The following is a 21,900-nucleotide window of genomic DNA, read 5'->3' as shown; positions in this document are numbered from 1 at the left end:
AGGATTACAAGTGTGAGCCACCGCGCCTGGCTGTTGCTCTGGATTGTTCTTGAATCATGTCTCTAGTGTGCTGGAAAGACTTCTGGCCTGGATCTTAGACCTGGTTTAGTATTCCTCTCATTGCCTGACATGGACTAATCACCATACTCAGTCTGCTTTGTCCACAATTTAGATCACCACTACTTAGGTTGCAGGAGAGGATGCTAGACATGAGGCTGTTTTGCTCAGACCCTGGTGCACTGTGTATTTGTTTTCAGAAGAAATGTTTTAAGATACAGGAAGAGGAAGCTTGCCCGGGGATGTTTAATAGGATCTTGTAAACATCTGTATTCTAAATAAATAATTGTTAGTGTTTCCACTTTTGGTTTCTTAATTTTAGAGAATCAGAAAGACTGTTCCTGAACTGGAGGTAGGAGTTCAGAAGTATATACCTGGTCATCCCAGGCTGGATTAGCAGGTGTAGTTAGCAGCCTTTCCAATATCCATCTTTCCCTTCTTCCTTACGAACAGAACCCTAATTTTGCTCTAGGCAGCACTATGCTCATTTACAAATGCCCCAATTCCCAGACTCCCTTGCAGCTAGGAGTGGCCATGTGACCCACTTTGGCCAATGTGATGTAGGTGGAAGTTGTTAGGTGGGGGCTTCCAGGAAATCTTTTTAGAGAGGAAAGTCTTAGCTGGCATTTGCCCTATGCTTTCCCACCCTCTTTCTCTTCATTTTGTTTGAAAGGAAGATGCAGTGTCCAAGTATCCACGAATACAAAAGCTGTGTACTACAGATAGTAAAAGGGGAAGATGGAATGACCCCAGCTCCTTGACAACATTAGGGAGCTACTCTAACAGCCCTGGATTACCTACCTGGTGATGTCTTACTTAAAAACAATCAAGAAAACAAAGAAACGGCCGGGCTTGGTGGCTCACACCTGTAATCCCAGCACTTGGGGAGACTGAGGTAGGTGGATCACTTGAGGCCAGGAGTTTGAGACCAGCCTGGCCAACATGGCGAAACCTCATCTGTACTAAAAATACAAAAATTAGCTGGGTGTGTTGGTGCATACCTGTAAGCCCAGCTACTCAGGAGGCTAAGTTAGGAGAATCGCTTGAATCTGAGAGGCAGAGGTTGCGGTGAGCCAAGATCACACCACTGCACTCCATCCTGGGCAACAGGGTGAGACTCTGTCTCAAAAAAAAAAAAAAGAAAAGAAAAGAAAAGGAAAAGAAAACAAAGAAACAAGCCTATTTGTTTAATCCATTGTAATCAAGTCACTCTTCCATGCAATCAAACACAGTCTTAACTGATAGACTATTAAAATGGTGTCTTAGTCTGTTTGGCTGCTATAACAAAATATCTTAGATTGGGTAATTTGTAAACAACATAAATTTATTGCTCACAGTTCTGGAAGCTGGTAACTCCAAGATCAAGGCACCAGCAGACTATGGTGAGCCCTCAATCTGGTGAGGGTCCATTCCTCCCAGGTGCTTCCTATGTATCCTCACATGACAGAACGGCAAACAAGCTTGCTCAGGCCTCTTTTATAAGGCAGTAATCCCATTCATGAGGGTGGAGCCCTCATGACCTAGTCACCTCCCAAAAGCCCCACCTCCTAATATCACCACCTTAGGAATTAAGTTTCAACATATGAATTTTGTTGGGGGCCGGGATGTGGGCGGCAGGGATGGGACACATTCAGGCCATAGCAGACATCTAGTGTGCTATGATAGTAAATGGATGCAAATTGACTGTAGAGTTTGTTAGAACAGTGCTACTCCAACTTCCACATGCATATAAACCGCTTGAGGGCCTTCTTTAAAATGCAGGTTCTGATTCACTGGGTCTGGAATAGGGTTTGAGATTCTGCATTTCTCACCAGCTTGAAGCTAATGCTGATGAGGCTGGTCGTGGACCACACTTTGAGTAGCAAGGATTTAGCAAATGGCAGCTCTCCTGGTCAGTCAGCTCCTACCACATAGGAGCTATTATTTTGTTTCTCTTTGATATGTTTCTTATTTGGTTAAAAACCTGCAGAGAACTCAGTGCATCTTCAACAAAAAGTTAAGGTTTTATTTAGAATATCATTTTAGAGACAAAAAGCATTTCACTTTATTTAGCAAAATAAACTTAACCAATGCATTTAAATATAGTAAATTGAAGACCTTTGGTGGTTTTTTTTCTTAGATGCTTGCTTTTTTGCCAGTTGGAGTTTCTGTCTTCTGGCCCAACAGGCTTCTTTCCAAGTTAATGCAGCTATATTCCAAGGAAGTGTTTTATGAAATCTGAATACTCAAACACACCTTCTGTATTTTCACTCAACCATCATTGTATTAGATGAAACATAAGGAAAGTGACTTAGGGAAGTAAGTTCAGAAGGAAATGTGTTCCCTTCTCCCTCATATTATCTTTTCAACAGAGGCCTGGATTGCTAAATGGATTATGAAAGCAAATTGCTACTGGGAGGTGATGGTCAAAAGCAAACTTAGATGGTTTTCACACCATCTGTCATCATGACTCAAAGGGAAATGCAAGCCACACCATATTTCCAGTGAAGCCACTGCTTTACACAGAAGATACACATAGCTTCCTATTGTTATTTTCTTTTCTAATTATGTACATTTAGAAAAAAAATACAACACTGTGTTAAACAGCAGGACAGCTAGCAATGGAACATACAACACTATGCTGAAAAACCACAACAGCTTGGTTAAGCGGAGGAGAGAAACAGAGATCGTCTTCATGGAGTAAAGCTGTCAATGCCTGCCATCTCCTTAGTCTGTGACGGATCTGCACTCTGAGGGCAGGCCTTCTGAGCGCCGCCACTTTGCCAGGCGCTGCTTAAACCATTTCTGGAAGAGATAAATGAGAAAAAATATTTGTCACATACAGAAAAACTGAAATGCCTGTTTCCTTTCTAAAAGGTAGCCTCTGTGGCACAAGTGGAAAGGAGAGAATCAAGGAATGTTTCCATAGGGATGGTTCTCACTGTGACACTAAACTTTCCTGCCTCAGGACCTTTGCACATGCTATTTCCTATGTTTAGAATATTCTCTCTTTATTCTTTATCTGATGATCTCCCTGTCATCCTCACATCTCAGCTTAAACAGGACCTTCTCAATGAAGCCTTCCCTGATCACTCTATCTAAAGTGGGTTTCCCACTCATCTCCTTACTTCCCAACTTAGTATTTTGTTACTTTCACAGAACTTTTAGCATCTGTCATGATTTACTTGCGTATTCACTTATTTTAAATCTATATTCCCTTCTAGAATGTAAGATACATGAAAGCAGAGACTGTATTCAACTTATCACCATTGCATCCTTAGCCCCTAGTACAAAGGTTTAAGAGTTAGAAATTAATCAATATTTGCTGAATAAATAAAAGAAGTTAAAGCATCTCCTTAATGCCCCAGATAGATCTCTATGGCTGCTGTATTTCATCAATGTATGCTCAGCTCACCAAAGGCCTTCCTCATTGGTAGCAGTTAGTAAGAATTTGTTGAATAAGATTAATAGGTAAATGAGCACTGCACAACCTCAGAGCACTCCTTGGGGATGCATGGAGTAGGCCAGCCCAATCTATCCTGCTCCAGGGCCACTGAGCAGTGAGAGAAGCTAAAGTGGGCCTACCACTTTACTCAGAATCTCTTAGCTCCGTATGTCCCAAATATTCACACCTTACAGAAGTGACCATGGATGTACAGAAGGCCCCAGATGGGATGTTTCTAGACATGGTATCGTATGAGGCCTAGAACATGCTTATGTGTTGTAAGGCAGTGTGGTATACTCTTGAGAAATCAGTGGCTGCCTTTATCTTGCTAACTGGGGTGGTACAAAGCTCCCCAAAGAGGACAACAGGAGAACCATGCTGGGGATAGGGCCAGGGTCTGGGCCAGGTTGATCAAGAGGAAACTGGGAATAAAAAACAAAGCAAAACAACTTTGAAGAGAGACTAGTGAGGAAACAGACAAGCAAGCATTGACCTACATTGGAAAGGATGAGGAGAGAGCTCTATGGGAAGTCAGCACCTCCCTCAAGCTCTGTTCTCCTGTGCTTCCCAACCATTCACATGTCATGGGGTACACTGAGAAGGACGATATTTGTGTGTCACTGGTATATAGGCAGGCTGTGTGGTAGGTGACCCCCCAGGGCTCTGCAGTCCTGGGCTCTGCCAACAGGAAGCTCTAGAGTAACTAATTGGCTATGAGAACTTGAGGAAGTCCCTAAAAATAGAGCACCAATCATCTGTAAATAAAAACGTAAGCTTAGGGGGTTTCTACTGTCCCTTCTGGTATTTCTATAATTCACCTGTTCTAGGGGTAAGGAGACGAGGAACAGGAAGGAAGCAGAAAGAGCACAGCTGTGAGATGCCAGATCTGGGATGTGCTGATGGAGATGGGATGATGAGAAACCTCTGGAGGGCTCCCCACATAGCATGGCTTGATGCCTATACAGATACTCAGAATGAACAGGATGGGCTCTAGGAAGCTGAAAGGGAATTCAGTATATAAGCCCAAGATCAGAAGAAAGTGTGAGAATCACAGGGGGAGAAGGAGCAAGGCCTAGAGGAGAGGCTGTTGAGCTTGAATGGGGGTAAGGCTCTGCAGGACTGCTTTGGGCTCCACATCAATGCTAAGCTGGCCAAATAGCATGGGAACACACCTACACCTCACCCACCTGTACAGCAGAGTTTACACACCGAAATGCCTTACACAGTTGTCAAGATCTTACATACCTTTACACTGGGGCGGCAGTAGAGAAAAGTAATCTAAAGCCAAGCACAGCAGACTATCATGGGGGTAGACTTCTCTTTGGGGGCTACTTTCTGGGTGCCATATTTTGCTCCTGGAGATCACTACCCTTCATGAGAAGAGAGAACTCATGTAACTTTGGCAGCTTCAATCGAAATTCTACTGCTAAGGGTGGGCCCATTTTCTTCTGTAACCTGTGTGCGTGTGTTTAGTTAACTCTGGATTCTGGTATGAGAGCAGCAAGGTTCCAGTTTCATTAATGAGGTGGCTCTGTGGGGGGTTTCAAGGATACAAGGTCTGATTAAATAGGATTTCCAGTTACTACAGCTGAATAAATGGCAGCATTGTAAAGACTGACTAATTAAAATCTGGAGGAGGAAAATCTCACTTTCTATCAGATTTCATTTAAGACAAAATGGTTGAGCTGGTCTCATTTAAAAGAGCCACCCACATCTTTACACTATGTAATGAAGCAGAATATTGATGGACTGTTACTGAAAATAACTTCAGCAGGGACCACATTTGTGGTTTTGTGAGTTGGTATCCAAATGCTTAACAAACTGAGCCCTAACATTGGGGGATGGGAAGAGCTCAAGAAAAGCTCGACTATTTTTTGAAGATGCATATTTTAAATCAAGTATATATATAATAATTTAGCAAAACCAGTTGCAATCCAACAGAAATCATTAAATACCTTGCTTGCTTTTTTCCCTTTAGAGCTATATCTTATCAATCTCAGTCACATCAGTGCTAATTTTCCACCTGGCTTTATCCTTCTCTTCTTTGTTTCAGTCATCCACTGGGAAAGACATTCCTCCTTTGCTTGCTTATAAATGAATGCCCTCATTAGGCTTGCCCATTGATGGAGATTTATTTACTCTGAGTAAACAGATGATAATTAGACACTGTGATGGGAAGGGGCTGGGGCAAAGGAACATTGTTCCTGTCCTTTTCTCTAGTAACTAACATTTCATTCTTTTCAGGAAGAGATCTTTAGAGGTCTTTATTCCACCGATAAAACATCCAGTGACTAAAACCACTGGGTTCTGGGAACAAGCTCAGGACATCAAGAGGAGATAAAAATACTTGGAGACCTCCCTAAGAACCAATTCCAATTACATTGTGCTTGAATTGAAGAGAGAGAGAGACAGAGAGTGTGTGTGTGTGTGTTTGAAATAATAGAAAACACCAGATCATCCCAACCTCCCAGGGGGCTGAGGAAGGAGCTTTCCCAGCCTCTTCTAAAACTGACTTCAAAATAAAAGACATAGGGCTGGGATTCTGTAAGTTTTCATCTAATTTAAATCTAGGAGATATTTACTGTTATGAGAAAAACCCATTCTAACATCCCAGTAAATGCAACTTAGAAAGTTATTTCAATTACAGCACCCTTCACTTTACTTTGAGTTCTTATGGGTGCCACCTCCACCCCCACAGAGAATTTTGTCTTGAAGTGGGACAGTTACAAAGAGGTCAGCAAATCTCCCAAGACAGAGAATGTTTCAACTTCTTAGTCCCGCTTGTCCCTGCCCAAGTATCAGCCCTGTGAATCAGTTCTGGTAACTATCTTGCAAGAGCACTGGGCAGCTCAGGCTTCTTTTTGTTGTACTGAAGTATTACTTGTTCTAGGGAAGTTAAGAATATGATTCCATTTCTGGAGATGGGTGGTGTTGGGGTGGGATGAGGACTCAGGCATATGAAACAAATGTTAGTTTGGCTTTAGTGACCCTTTCCCACGGAAAGGAGCAACACTAGTAAGAACAGAGATAGGGGAGGCTGGGTGCGATGGCTCATGCTTGTAATCCCAGTACTTTGGGAGGCCAAGGCAAGAGGATTGCTTGAGACCAAGAGTTCGAAACAAGCTCAGGCAACATAATGAGACCCCCATCTCTACAAACAATTTAAAAATTAGCTTAAAAATTAGCCAGATGTGGTGGTAGCACATGCCTATAGTCCCAGCTACTTGGGAGGCTGAGGTAGAAGGATTGCCTGAGGCTGGGAGGCCAAGGACGAGGTGAGCCATGGTCGTGCCACTGTACTCCAGCCTGAATGACAGAGTGAGACACTCTCTCCAAAAAAGAAAAAAAAAAGAAAGAAAGAAAGAAAAAGAAACAGGGGAAGTGTCAATACCAGACACTACTTATATGTAGGCCCAGCAGGCCCTAGCCTCATGGAGTTATTTAAAGGGTCCTCAAGACCTGCTATAAACAAAAATAATTGTAATGACTGAAAGCTCATCATTGGGCATATGTCTCCAGAAGACACTTTCTTTTTGTAATATTTTTAAATATTTAATATTTTTATTTTTATTTACTTATTTATTTTGAGACAGGTTCTCCCTCTGTTACCCAGGCTAGGTGGCGCAGTGGCATGATCATAGCTCACTGCAGCCTTGAACTCCTGGGCTCAAGGGATTCTCTTGCCTTAGCCTTCAGAGTAGCTGGGACTACAGGCACGCACCAGCACACCTGGCTGATTTTTTAATTTTTTTATTTTTTATATTTTGTAGAGATGGGCAAGGTCTTGCCATGTTGCCCAGGCTGGTCTGAAACTCCTAGCCTCAAGCAATCTTCCTGCCTCAGCCTCTCAAAGTGCGGGGATTACGGGTGTGAGCTACTGTGCCCAGCCGGATACTTTCCTTTTCATAGGAGATACTCTTTAAAAATATAAATGTTGTTTGAGAAGATGAAAGAAGAAATCATTCTCATTCACCAGTACCCATGGGGGTAGTGGGGTGAGAGGGGCAAGAATGGGAAATTGAAAGATGAGACCCAATCCAGTAAGGGCAAGCAGACAGCCTGTGGTTCCCAGGAAGTCTCTTTCTCTGAGCTTGCTAAGTGCTGCCTGTCTCCAAGCTCTGGGGTTCCAGATGCTTCCCTGCAGGTCAAGGCAGGAAGACAGAGGGGCGAGCCAAGCTGTGGTAGCCGTAGGGAGGAAGAAGGTGTCGGTCCTGTGGCAGGAAGAGGAAGCCAGGGGCCCTGCTAAGAGGTTGACTCACCCCACATCCACTCATTTTGGGGCTGGGTCTATCACTTGTTTATTTGAGAATGGCAGAAGGGGGGAAATGGGAGGACTGCCTGAGAGGTGCAGAAGAACCTGCTATGCAGAGGTCTGAATTGGCTGAACTCAGTCACAGAAAAAAACCAGGTGCCCTTTTCTTCTTCCTACCCCTAGCCAGATTTTATTTCAATTCTCTAGTATCATGTGAATCTTGAGGAAAGGTTGAATATAGCCTGGGAGGACTGTTGCCTAATGCAGAGGAAAGATAGCACCAAGTGAGTTGTCAGTTCTTTCCTCCTGCTCATCTAGTGATTTCTATGCCTCCTTTGTGGAGAGAGCATAGCATGGTGGTTAAGAGTCTGGGCTTCCAGGGTCCAAATCCTGGTCCTGCTGCCTTCTGGCTGCAGTCTTGGGCAAGTATATTTAATCTTTCTGTGCCTCAGTTGCCTTATCTGGACAAGTGGGCTAATAGTATCTACCCTCACAGCATTGTTGTGACAAATAAATGATTTACTACTTGGACAGTGCCTGGAAAAATGCCTGGCAAGTATTAGCCATTACAAAGGTCTACGTAATTATGCTGCTTTATAGGTAAGGTGACTGATGGCAACTCGCCAGGCACAATCAGAGGCCGAGAAGGGGTTGGACCTCTTGTTGGTGCTGTGCCCACAATATTTCACAGCTTTGTTTTTTAAAAGATAAGTTGTCTCCACGATCACTCCTCTTTTCTAAGCACAGTGTGGGATTTCAAATGATAAAATTTCAGCAGGCTGCCTTCTCAGGGGATGCCAAGAAACATGAGCTGTTAGACTTAGGTTACAGTAAGTCACCTTCCTTTAAGTTCTGGTTCTGGTTGGCCAGACAGCTGTTCCATTTGCTAAAAATAGATATGTTTGCCTTTCTATTTGACCTGTAAATGACAGGATCATCTATGGACAAACTCTCCAAAGAGTGCCCCTGGCTTAATTAGTAAAAATAATTTTGGACTTGGGGTCCAGGGTCTCGGTCCTAGGATCTACTTGGATCCATTACAAGCTTCTAAACCTCAACTGAGCATGGTTCATGGTGACAGGACAAGTGCCTGATGCTCTGGTATATAAAATAGGAAAAATAAGAATGTCTCTGCTTTAGAGTTGAGGTTAGAAGTGTGAAGTGCTTTGGGGACCCACAGGAGAGATGCTAGATCAGTTCCAAGTAGTCTATCATGCAAAAGGATTGTCTTTCCATGACCAAAGGGAAAAGAGAAGTCGGAGTTTAGACAGGGTTTTAAAAGTCAGCTAAAGGCTCCAACATTGTACCTGTGGTTAACAACCACAGGCAGTGTTGCATTCTTTACCTGGCATTTTTCGGGATAATACAGGAGCATTTAAAAAATAGATAAGTCAATGAATGCACTTAGGGGGACATCGGCTGCCGCTCCCGTCAGCTGAAATGTCAGCTATCTACCGTCTTTAAAACGCCAGGAAAAACCTCTAAATCTTAGAGCTGGGGAATTTTTTTAAAAATCGGAACCAAATCTCCCTGGCTTCGTGCAGTGTGAGTTCTGCAGCTCGGGGGACGCTGCAGTGTGATGTGGTGGAGAGAGCATGCTTCACGGCTCCTGCCATCCTGACAGCGCCCTCCCTCCCGGCCTCAGCCTCCTGGTTCGCCAAACCGGAGGACTGAATTTATGGCTAGCTGGTCTCTGGGGCGCCTTCCAGCTCTGACATTCCCGCCTAGAACAGATCTTCCCGAAGGTTTCGCAGACAGACCAGAGGGGACAGAGCCGGGAAGGCGAGACAGGGACAGGCGAGAGACGCTGCTCCCAACTCACAGAGGGAGAAAGCGTGTATCCCGGGCTGCCGGGGAGAGTGGAAAGGCAAGGACTGGTGACCGAGGGGTTTCTGCGCAGCTCCCGGGGAACCACGGCTGGATGGGGGTGGCGGGGAGACCGGGCGCCCATGGGAGCGGGGAAGCGGGGAGGCGGCGGCGGGAGCCATGCAGGGTCTGGGCCCCTGGGATGCGGGCAGAAGCGATGGGAGATCGGCGGGGGGAGGCCAGCCCGGCTGGAGGCGCGGACGACCAGGACCGCCCAGCCGCGAGAAGGCTCAGCCCAGGCAGGGGTCGGGGCGCGCTTGGCGCGTGTGGGGACGCACCTGGGTCTCCTCCTCGGAAAGGCCGGCCTCGGCCGCGATGAGGCACAGCGTGGTGGAATCCGGGTGCTTGTCGACCTTGTTGAAGTTGTACTCCAGGATTTCCACCTGGTCCTCCGTGGGGCCGCTCGCGGTCTCCGCCGACATGGTCCCTGCGCGCTGCGGGGCAGGGAGAAGCGGCGGCGGTGAGCGAGGCGTGGGGCGGGCGGGACGCAGCGAAGGGAGACGGTCGCGGCGCCGCCTGGCAGCCCCAGCCCCGGGCCGCCCCCTCCCGCGGTGCCACGGCCGCGCAAGTCCCCGGCGGCTGCAGGCTGAGCGGGGGCTTACGGCCGCCCCCCACCCGGGCCCCCCTCCCCTGACAGAGCGCTGTTGCGGGCTGACTGCAGAGCCTAGCGCCCTGCGCCTCCCGCGCCCCCGGGACCCCTTGCAGCAACTGGATCCCTGCCTGCGACGGGGGCGAAATGACTTCGCGGGCCCTCACCGCCCGCCGGCTCTAAGGAAGGAATGAAGGAAGCGCGGAGGTGATTTTGAGAAATCCCCTTAAAAACTTCCTCCCGAAAGGGGGACCTCCCCTGGGGACAGACTTGACAGATCGCGAGGGTGGGTTCGCCCGAGTCCGCGGCTAGCCGGCCCTCCCGGTAGGCAGCCTTCTCTCTGCAGTGGGTTGGCGCTTTGGGGCCCTCTCCAGGCAGGGCTGCACACCCCACCCTTCCTCCAAAAAAGTTCCCCGCAAGAAAAGTTACTTCTCAAGACAAAGTTGGGGAGATGGAGGCCGTGCTTTTAATGTCTTTCTATTTTACAGAGATGGAGATAGGTCCGCAGAGAAGTAATTTAAGGCGGGGAATTGAGACACGGGAGAAACTTCCACCTGTGGGCTTGCATGTGCCACTCTGCCGCTCTGCAACCTCCTCCTTCAACCCTCCGCCCCCGCTCTTTCTACGTATGCTTTAGTGAGTCCCCGGCCTGCAGTCACCAGGCCGCTATTCCACGATTTACGGTAAAGAGCCTGCCTCACTGTGTGCTCCCCGAGGGGAGGACTTCCAAGGTGGAGCCAAAATCCAACTGAAGAGGATCCAGTCAGCTGTCTTTTAAAATTTCAGACTTCCCTGTGATTGTACTAAAATTTACTATAAAGTCAGGAAAATGGGCCCATCACAAGCTTCAAGATCTCTTGTATCTCCTTACTTTAGAGCCAACCATTACTCTAGCAAATTTGAAGCAACATGACTTCCTGCTGGGTTCTCTCCATACCTACAAAGTCTCTGAATTGGGACCAAAAACTTAAAAATTTTAAAAATTGGCAGATGTAACCCCATCCACCTCCTTCTGCTAATTTAAGATGCATGAAGGTATAGAAAGTTGGAGTCTTCAAGATATCCTTGGCTGTGGGTTTGGCACACCTGTCAGGACTTGACTGTCGCTGACAGTAAAAGACAAGGGCAAGTGTGGGAATCACGTTGGTTTGTTGTTTTAACAAACAATTGCAAAATCATCCAGCACAATCCCGAGTAGGTTGTGATGTGGTTTGTACCTGGGATGAGCCACACTTCACTGATGTGCCGGCAGAATGTACCCAATGCTGTTATAACCTTCTCCACTGTGACCTGCATCTTCTACTTCCTAAACAAATGTCTTTACCTCTCCTTTGGGTCACTTTGAAGGGGCTTTCAGGCACAACGGGAATTCATTCTACTGTGAGAGTCTGGCTCAAGTCACTTTCCAAGCCACCATGAAATCCCATGTTTTTAGGAGATTCTGTGCTTTCCCACCTAAAAATCGTAGCACTGATTCCCGTCACGGTGCTAGGAAGGAGAGGGTCACACCAGGTCAGAAACACTTCCTCTTCTGTGTGCACCCATTGCCCGTACCTTTGACACACAACTTCAGAGCTGGGAAGAACCTTCTTCTCTAACAGCCCAGGAAAATGAGCATAGGAAGACTAACTTTCTGAATGTTAGACTAACTTTCTGGTGACCTGTGCTCCACTAGACCCCTCTCAGTGGGGCAGTCTGTCATTAGTCTGGTAGGAAAAATCAGGAGGGCAGTAGTCATAATGCAGGCAGGAGCTCATTGCCATTTTGAATGGGCATAGACTGTCCTAGTAGGACATCAATTCTAGCCAAAGTTGCCCACGGGAACCACCCACCACTGCTTGCTTTGCTTGAAAGAAAACAAGGGCTGGGAGACAGCTGCCTCTGATTTTACTTCTTGCCTTAGAAAGGTTCCAGCTAATTTTGTGTAACATAGTTGTGCCGGCTCTTCCATGAAAATTTTGGCTTTTTCTTTGAAGAATCCTCAGTCCTTCAGAAATATTAATTTCTAAACTGACTGTTCTGCATATACTTTCCCCTCTTTTTTGGTTATTTAATTCCTGTTATAAAACTCAAGGGCTGCTACTGGTCTTACATTTAATTTAGTGCATTTTATTTTATGAGATTTCTGTGGCTTCTTGTTACAGGACTTTGTATGAGATTTTGTGGAGAGGTCCTGGTTAACTTTAAAGAACTCCTTGGGTTAGTTGGCTGAGAACCATTGGCTTTGGTTGGCTGCTGAGACTTGTGGGAGGACCATTTGAAAGCGCCTACTTCTCCAAGGTACACCAAGCAAACCTGATTTCTAGAAACGAAGGTGGAAGATCTCTATAGTCAAATGTATCTGTTATTTCTCTGCAAAGCTCTCAGCCCTTGGCTTGACAAATGCTTGCTGTTACTTCGTTTCTTCTCTCACTCTGTCTCTCTTAAAGAAGATATAAATCAAACTGCCTGGGTAACCTTGGCCTTATAAAGCTTTTCAACTATTTCCAGTAAAAAAACAGTTGAGAAGTTTCTCTGAAGATAGTCTAAACAATTTCAGATTAAAAGAACTAAAAATACTTTAAAGCTACTCAGACGTTAATCTTAGCACAAGTTTTATTGTTGTGGCTATTCATATCTCATCAAACATTCAAGGAGTAATTTGTCCTGTGGTTATATTTTTCCTTTGTGTTTTTGGGAAGACATTGCATAAGCGTTTTCAAGATGTTAAATGCAAACTGCTGGCTTTTTTCTAAATTAATTCCAATGCTTGGGGTAGACAGTTGTGTCAACCCAATGGTTCTACTTTTGTCCCCTAATCGTGTAATCATTTATTTTAAAAATATCTACCTTTATAAACTAGCTCACAAAAAGCACTATCAACTGGGAATCTTTGGTTACCTCTGTAGTAACCAAAAAATTGCTTTGGGCTCACATTTGTCATCTTATCCTCCCTCTCCCAGCCGTTCTGACCTCTTTGTAATAGCGCTAATATCAAACCAAGAACAAAAGGTTATCAATGGCAGATTCTCCAAATAAACCCAGAGTCCTGTGGTGAGTTGGCCAAAAGGGAAACAAGCCAGTGGATTATTCTTTAGCCTATATTTCTTTTATGTTCACTGTGAACTTCCTGGAAGCAATGGGCTCTTGAAACATTTTGTATTTTCCTAAGTGAGGAAAATGATGTGTGGCCACTTCCGCAAGAGAAGTGGTGGGTCTTTGGAAGGGGATGGGGTCTTCCCCTTCGTCACTTATTCAGTTACTCTGAAGGGGGTAGAAGGGGGCATTGCCCAAGCTGTCAAGGCCCCCCAGAAATTGAAAAACAGAAGTCGAGTATTCATCTGCCTCTCCAGGCTAGCACAAGAGCTGGAAGGAGAGAGAGAGAGAGAGAATTGTTCTTTTAAGTATAAACTTGGAGATTGGTGTCTTTAAGCTAACAGCAGTGCTTCTCAAGCCTGGATGGGCTTCAGAATTACCTGTGGAAATGTCTAAGCCCACCATAGACCTCTTGAACCAGAAATGCATTTTAGAAACCTAGCACGAGAGAGACACAAAAAGTATTTCAGCTCTTAAAAAGATTTGCAATTTAATCATTAAAATCAATTCTAAATATTCTTATGCCTTATACCTGCTCTAATACTGTATATCATCTTAACATTTAAGTAGATGGTAGGTTGAAGTCATTTTAAAGGAATAAGCTTTTAGAAGTAGATATTAGAATGACTAATTTAAACCTAATGCTATTAATCTTTTGTATATGTGGTCAGAAATGGGGAAAATGCCTTTAAAATTATAAATTAGCAAAAGAAAACAGATATTCTCCAATGCTTTCAAAAGTTCAGAAATGAAATAAAACCCTTTTAAAAACCTTTCAGAAAAAATGCATTCTTGTGTTGAGATCACAGTTTAAGAAAGCAAATCATTGAAAGGAAAACTCCTTCCAGTTCATCACACACATTTTAAGTAAATGACTTAGATGCCAAAAGTCACAAAGATTTGACAGTCTTAAGTATTACTGTTCTCCTCTAATTCCTTAAATTTCCCAATGAGAAAAATGCTAAAATTTAAGTTATTATTTATGTACAAAACATATTTAATAGAACTTAGAACCAAACATTACTCTGAATACATACCAAATACATAGCATCATTGCTACCTTTACGGGAACAAGATCCCAAATCTAAATAGGAAAATGCATTTTAAAATGTTATATTGATTACAACTTTACATATTTAAAAAAACTGGAGAGAAATACCACAAAATGTTAACAGTGGTTATATCTAGATCGTGCAGCTATGGATTTGCACAATCTAAAACATTTTCTTCTTTATATTTTTCTGCTTTTTCAAATTTTCTATAATAAGCATTTATGACTTTGGGATTTGAAAAAAAAATTTTTTTCCCCTATATAACAATGTCCTCAATCAGACCAGTTGTCCACCTTGCTCAAAGTTTTATTTGATTATTGGTACCAAATAGCATTTTTGGAAAAGTGTGAGAGTTGTTCTCCAAGACTATTTAGAAGATTAGGGAAGTAAATATTTTCATTTTTCATGCAAATATTATTAGGTATCAAATAGATATATGTAATGTACATGCAAGTTATGAAGCGTAAATTAAATAAACACTAGTGAACCCCGCTCAATTTAAGAATTAAAGCATTACCAAGACTATGGAAGCTATCCGTTTTTCTCCCCGAGTCCCATCCCCTTGCTGACCTGCCCCCAGAAAAAAAACACAATTCTGAATTTTGTATTAATCATTCCTTTGCTTTTCATTTTATTTCAATTTTTTAGAGGCAGGATCTCGCTGTCACCCTCAGGTTGGAGTGCAGTGGTGCGATCATAGCTCACTGTAACTCCTGGGCTCAAGTAATCCTCAGGCCTCAGTCTCCTGAGTAGCTAGGATTACAGGTATGAGCCACTGCGTCCAGCCACTGCTTTTTAAATTAGTTCTATCGCATATGTATGGATCCCTGAAAGAACTTTTTTTTTTAGTTTTGCTCTTGAGTTGTTTAAAAATGGTGTCATACCATATATAATTTTTCTGCAAATTGCCTTTTTCACTCGACAGTGTTTCCAAAACAAATCCACATTCTGCATATACAGAAGTTCATTCATATTCAATGCTGTTTTTATTTTGTGAATATACAATTTATGTAGTAGATGTCTTTTCCTACTGGTGGATATCTAGGTTGTTTCCAGATTTTTTTCTATTTGAACACTGCCTCTCTGAACACTCTTGTATATGCCTTCTGCAGCCTCTCTATGAGGATTTCTCTAGGGTATACAGTAGGGGTAGAACTCCTGGTTTATAGAGTGTGTGCTGTTTAGCTTTACAATATAATGTCAACCTGTATTTTAAAGTTGTTGAACAAAACTACCCCCCTTACCATCAGTGTATAGCATTTCCTTTGCTCCAAATTCTTATCAACACTTGTACGGTCAAACTTAGTTTTTGCCAAAGTTGTTGTGTGTTCTTTTTATCCATGAATAGTATCTAGGCCTTCTTGAAGCTATTTATGTTTTCAGCCTGCATGATGACATCTTGGGGCTAAAAGTTTCCACATGTTTACTGTTTACTGTGTAAAAATATTTCCTGTTGCAGCCCAAAACGGGAGTTGAGGTATTTTGTGAGAGTTATGGACTCTGTTTCCAGGCTAGCCCAGTTATTTCCATTGGTCACCAAGAACAATACAAATATAATGTATGGAAAACTAATTACTAAGACCCTTTGTCTGTATCATGCTAAAAATGTTACCATTTTCCCTTCTACAGAACTCCTGGGAGTCAGGATTTGATTTTGCACTTTAAAATATGTTAGCCATATAATTATTGGTCCCTCCCACAAAAGTAAATATCAAAGTCTCCAAATGAAAACCACAGAGATAGATTGAAAATGACCAATTAAAGAAGAAGAAATAAGGGAGAGATGGAAAGTGTAACAGAAAAATGAAAAGAAAGTGTGAAAGAAAGATGGACAGAAAGCTGTTAGGCTGTGGGTTTAAACTAGGATATCCATGTAAACTCAAATAATGCGCTTACATGTTTAAACAGCTAAGTGCCAGTTCAAAACCAGTTTGCTATTAGTTATTTTCATTTCTCTCACAATTCTCTCTTAGAAATCAGAATGGAGTTAGTTCTATTTTGAGGTTTTTTTTAAAGAGTTAAATTGTCTACAGCATCAGAGGAAGACTCAGAATTTTACCTTTTATTCTGGCTATAGCAGTAAAGGCTCTTGATTTCATGAGCATCAAGATTGATTCATTCATCCAAATGTATTATTTTCTTTCTTTCTTTCTTTTTTTAGACAGAGTCTCACTCTGTTGCCCAGGCTGGAGTGCGGTGGTATGATCTTGGCTCACCTCTGCCCCCTGGGTTCAAGCGATTCTCCTACTTCAGCCTCCTGAGTAGCTGGGATTACAGGTGCACACCACCACACCCTGCTAATTTTTGTATTTTTAGTAGAGACGGGGTTTTGCCATGTTGGCCAGGCTGGTCTGGAACTCCTAACCTCAAGTGACCTGCCCGCCTCCGCCTCCCAAAGTGCTGGGATTACAGGCATGAGCCACTGTGCCTGGCCCCCAGATACATTTTTCTTATGCTCTATTGATGTCAGAGGTTCTAAGATATCACCAAATCACCTATTTGACTCTTTAAGCTCTAACTTAATCATCGTGGATCCCTTTAGCGAAGAGTTGGCGCTGGAGGCAGCCCGTCTTTTCTTTCCCACTGTGGGATATAGGCCATTGTTAACCTTTTCCTGCTTCATTACTTGGCTACTGGGGTGACATTCTTTCAGACTTTCATGCATCTCTTCAAAAAGCCCTAACATCTACTTGACATTAGGCAATAAAGATAATGGAATCTCTCGTTTCAAGTTTTGTTCTGATTCCATTTTTCACATGAGTAAACTGAAATGCAGATGATTTGGGCAGTTTGTTCCTTTGTTCTGTAAAGTCCAAGCTCTTAACTTTTGACCCCATGTAACAATTACAGGTACATGCCGAACCACTTGCTGTCAGGACAAGCAAGCATGCTGTTCTCCTAGAACACACTGCACTTGACTTGATGAGGCAGGAAGACTGAGATGACAACTATACTTGAATTCATGCCATTCCCACTGGTCACCAGTGACCACACCCTCCTAGGTACCTCTTATTCCTACAAGTTTTGTCAGGTCAAGGTGTCATCAGGTTTGATTCTTGATGTTTCAGCCCTGCTACGGGATGGTATATATCTCAGTAGTTAATCCACCTCTTCAAAATACAAAGTGCTGCCTTTTGAAATTTTTCAGTTCTGCATATGTGATGTGTGCCTTTTTTTTTTTTTTAGATGGAGTCTCGCACTGTCGCACAGGCTGGTGTGCAGTGGCACAATCTCAGTTCGCTGCAACCTCCGCCTCCCGGGTTCAAGTGATTCTCCTTCCTCAGACTCCTGATTAGCTAGGATTACAGGCACCTGCCACCACGCCCGGCTAATTTTTTGTATTTTGAGTAGAAACGGGGTTTCACTATGTTGGCCAGGCTGGTGATGAATTCCTGACCTCATGATCTGCCTGCCTCGGCCTCCCAAAGTGCTGGGATTACAGGCGTGAGTCATGGTGCCCTGCCTGATGTGTGCCTTTGTAGGTGCTCTGTGTAGTTGCTAAACCAGCTTGCTATTTCCCAGGTCCTCCTTTCTAGGTTGGCTTTCCTCTTGCCTTAGGAACCACTCTGTTTTAGAAACACGGCAGAATTAAGAACAAAATGAAATTAGAATTAACATAGAAAAAAGGTCAAATAATGAGAAGTCTTCTGTACTAATTACCTGAAAGGTCACTTTGCTGAGCCTCCATTTCATTTATGTAAAGAAGGAATATAATAATGTCTACCTTTACCTAGTTCACAGCTTTATGGTAAAGTTCTTATGATGTTATTATAGGGAACATGTCTTTCAATTGTAAAGTGCTTGCTTGGAAGATATATATATATATATATATATATATTTTTGAGATGGACTCTCACACTATTGCCCAGGTTGGAGTGCAGTGGCGCGATCTCAGCTCACCAAAACTTCTACCTCCCGGGTTCAAGCGATTCTCCTGCCTCAGCCTCCCTAGTAGCTGGGATTACAAACGTGTGCTACCATGCCTAGCTAATTTTTTTTTTTTTAGTAGAGACAGTGTTTTGCCATGTTGGCCAGGCTGTTCTCAAATTCCTAGCCTCAAGTTATCCACCCACCTCAGCCTCCCAAACTGCTGAGGTTACAGGTGTGAGCCACCATGCCCAGCCTGATATTACTATTAAATAGCTATGAGCTAGGCTTTCAGTAAAGTATCCCCTGGATGGCAAACCAGTAAGAAGAGCTTATAAATTTCACTTCTTCTGGGTTACAATCTCTTATCTTTCTGGAATGGTAAAGCACAATGGTTGAAATTAGACCCCTTTAAAAAAAAATCCAATGCTGTACATTGCTTTATCATAACATGTATCCCTGCGTGGCACTTCTCAAGAATGGCATGGCAGGGAGGGATGTGATATCTTAAGCATGTTTTCTCATTATGCACTTGAACACTGCGCATTGGTTTATACTTAGTTGTTAGCATTTTCACTAAAATAATAATTTCTCTGCTCCTTCCTCACCACCACTCCCCAGTTCCTCCTCTCCTCTCATCTCTTAATGAGGAGGCATAAATAGGACAGAAGATGAGTAGTGAGGAAGGTGATAACAAGGAGGAACACATATTTTATGAATTGGTGAGTCAATTTTTTGAGATTGTCATGGCCTATGAGAGTAATGACCAAATGGAAATTCTTTGTTTTGTTTTGTTGGAGACAGGGTCTTGCTCTGTCACCCAGGCTGGAGTGCAATGGCCCAATCATGGCTCACTGCAGCCTCAACTGCAGGGCTCAAGCGATCTTCCCACCTCAGCCTCCTGAGTAGGCGGGACTACACGTAAGCACCCCGATGCCAAGCTGATTTTCTTTATTTTTAGTAGAGATGGGATCTCGCTATGTTACCCAGGCTGGTCTCAAACTCCTGAGCTCAGCACAGTCCTCATGCCTTGGCCTCCCAAAGTGCTGGGATTATAGGCATGAGCCACCATGCCTGGCTGAAATTGTTTTGAAATAATTTGTTCATGAGCCTGTCTTCCCCAGTAAATTATATGCACTTCTATGGGGGATGTGTCATTTCTTGTACATTTAAATCTCCCCAGTATTCATTAGGAGAGTCTGGCACTTAATATGTGCTCATTGGATGGCTGTTGAACTGAACCTAAATGGCATTTGACATGACTTGATTTAGGACATAACTTCGGAAAATACTGCTCTGTGTTCAACAAGGACTAGCCAAAATGTAAAACTGGAGAAAATAACACTCTAGCCTTTTGATATCATCCTCAGTGCCCCCAAACAACACAGAGTTGATTCCTATTGCTGAATCACCTACAGAAACCTCACCTCTGTTATTATAACAATAGTGACAACATATTTATTGAATAATTACTATGTGCCAGGTCCTGTCTAAGTGACTTAGATGCATTCATTCACTTTATCATCAGAGGAGCAGCAACACTGTGTGCTCTTATTATTTTCATTTTATATATGTAGAAACTTATATAGATGGAAACTTATATACCCTTCCCAAGGAGATGGATATTACTTCCTCCAAATCACAAATCTAGTATGTGACAGAGCAGAGATCCAACCCAGAAAATCTAACTTCTGCATCCATTTTCTTAATCACTACACCATCTTTCCTCTTTGCACTGAATAGTTCTGCAGACAGCAGATCCTTGATGGGAAGTTGTGGTAAAAGGGGCAGTAGAGCCAGATGGGCTCAAGGAACAGAAGAAAGGCAGTGCCCTGTGTCTGCCCTGGCTCCCTGTGGGGTGGGGCCAGTCTGAGTACTTCCCTCCCTGCGGCATATTTCTCAATGTTGGTGACCAGACATGGCTCTGCTCTAGCTCAATGGATTAGCACAGTGATTTCAGTTAAAACCACCAGCACTACCAGCCAGGCTGGCTTTCCTTCCCCACACGCTCTTCTTCAATTGATGCAGACATCATTGAAAGATGGCATTATGTGAATAATACAGAATACAAACAAGAAACATTACAGCATCTGATAAAATAGAAAGGCTGGCTTCAACCAGACCAGCTGGAGCTCAGTGATGATTGCTGCCACTTAATCCCTAGAGGTACAGAGTTTTGTAGAATTAAGGATCCTCCTGAAACTGTTGTTGAAACAAGTCTCTCAGTAGTCCAGACTTTCTGTAGCCACTTACTGAAAACAGGAAGGTATTATGAAAAGCCATTGGAGGAAAGGGTGTCTGTGAATGACTTCCAGCAGTGAATGAATGATTAGTCAACCCTGGACATAAAACTCTGCATATGCCCTGAGTTCTTTTTATTGATAGCCCAATTCGTGTTCTAATCTTGTATGTGGAAACCTGGGGAAATAGTGAAAGATGCTCATTAAAACCTTAGGCTTCTTCTTTGAATGTGCTATGAAATAAGTGGAGTATTTAGTCTACTTTCGTAGAAATAAATGGGCAAACAAAAGAAAGCAATTCCATTTCCATAATTTCCATATAGGAGATCTCCATTTTGTAAACAGGTTGCTTTTCTAAAGGTCTAGTGTAACTCTATGATGATTGTTATGAATTCAGAAAAAGTTTTCCCGAGAAAGAATATTGCAAGTGTGTAGATAAGATCCCAGGCTAACACACTAAAGGTTACATAGATACTAAACTGCTATATATCTGTAATGGAAAAAAGTATAAAATAATCCTATTGAAATATCCTGGTGAAATTTAATAAGAAGTTATTTAAAAGAAAATACTTAAGAAAATTCAGTTTTAATTAAAATCTTGCTTAGGGAAATGAGGTTTTGGTGCAGATATTGAAGAGGGTTTCAAGGAACTGTTGAGGACTGTACAGATTTATAGCACAACTTCAACGTGTCCAGGTATCCAGAATTGTCACTGAAACATTGGTAGGTACTCAGTGAATATCTATTAAATGCATGTTGATTGAATTTCATCTTCCCTTCAAGAAGTATGACTTTCCTTTATCTTGACATAAAAGCATAAGGTTCTCTTTAGAAAACACTGATATTCCCCCCCGATATCAGAAATCTATTTGCCTCATTTCTTGGTGTATTAGGACATTAGACATTTTCAAAGAGATTTGATAATTCAATTTGTTTGACAAATCTGGCCTCTTCTCTATTATCTGGTTTGAAAAGCCCTGAGTGCGTGGCTGTGCCCCATAGAAATCTCTAGGACAAACTGTTTTTGTGTCTCTGTTTATATTTGGTCACAGGACTGACTCTGTTGGAGATGTAATGGATATTCGCACTTACTAAGCATTAGCACAACCATATTGACAATAACCAAAGCAGGCAGAGGCCCAAGCATAACTCAGCCTACCAGACAGATGCCTATCCTACGTATTCAAGTTGCAATAAAAATGAAAGATTGGGAAATTTGAAACTAAAATGTTTCCTCTTACCTTTAACCACAGAGCTGCAGCACTGCATTTTTAAGAGTGAAAAACAGCCTCCTGTGCATCACTGTGGTTAAGTATATGTTGTTCTTTCCTCCAACATCCTAACAGACCTGCATTTTGCTAATCCCTAATAGCAGTAGTGATACCTAGGTGCAACCGGAGCATTTTTACTATTCTCTACCTAAGCGAGAAATTTAACATTTTATGTATAATAAAGGGACCAGATATCCAGGTTTGCCT

General features: G+C 43.0%; 1 protein-coding gene and 1 long non-coding RNA gene across 8 annotated transcripts in view; one reads left to right on the top strand and one right to left on the bottom strand.

The window, feature by feature from the left end:
* Positions 1-2,041: 2,041 nt before the first annotated feature.
* The window catches only part of HOPX (HOP homeobox), a 32,602-nt gene continuing 12,743 nt past the window's right edge, over positions 2,042-21,900 (bottom strand). For 3 of the 6 annotated variants that reach the window (XM_054484673.2, XM_063664524.1, XM_063664522.1), the window contains exons 2-3: positions 9,878-10,033; positions 2,042-2,841 (exon numbers count right to left, since the gene is read on the bottom strand). In XM_054484673.2, coding sequence (XP_054340648.1) covers positions 2,764-2,841; positions 9,878-10,033 — 234 coding nt within the window. In that variant the 3' untranslated portion in view covers positions 2,042-2,763. Of the gene's footprint in view, positions 2,842-9,877; positions 10,034-10,319; positions 10,601-21,900 lie in introns of those variants that run through there. The other 3 variants (XM_063664526.1, XM_063664527.1, XM_063664525.1) reach the window with 3 other exon arrangements.
* LOC129034890 (uncharacterized) lies at positions 11,953-20,939 on the top strand. Of its 2 annotated transcripts, none has more exons than XR_010126214.1 (3): positions 11,953-12,468; positions 17,166-17,317; positions 17,502-20,939. It is a non-coding gene; the product is annotated as an uncharacterized LOC129034890 (long non-coding RNA). The 2 variants fall into 2 exon arrangements; XR_008502045.2 differs by lacking the exon at positions 11,953-12,468 and adding an exon at positions 16,495-16,592.

This window comes from Pongo pygmaeus, chromosome 3, assembly GCF_028885625.2.
Source record: "Pongo pygmaeus isolate AG05252 chromosome 3, NHGRI_mPonPyg2-v2.0_pri, whole genome shotgun sequence".
Taxonomy (NCBI): Eukaryota; Metazoa; Chordata; class Mammalia; order Primates; family Hominidae; genus Pongo; species Pongo pygmaeus.
The sequence above is the reverse complement of the archived record's forward strand: the minus strand, read 5'-3'. Positions and strand labels throughout refer to the sequence as shown.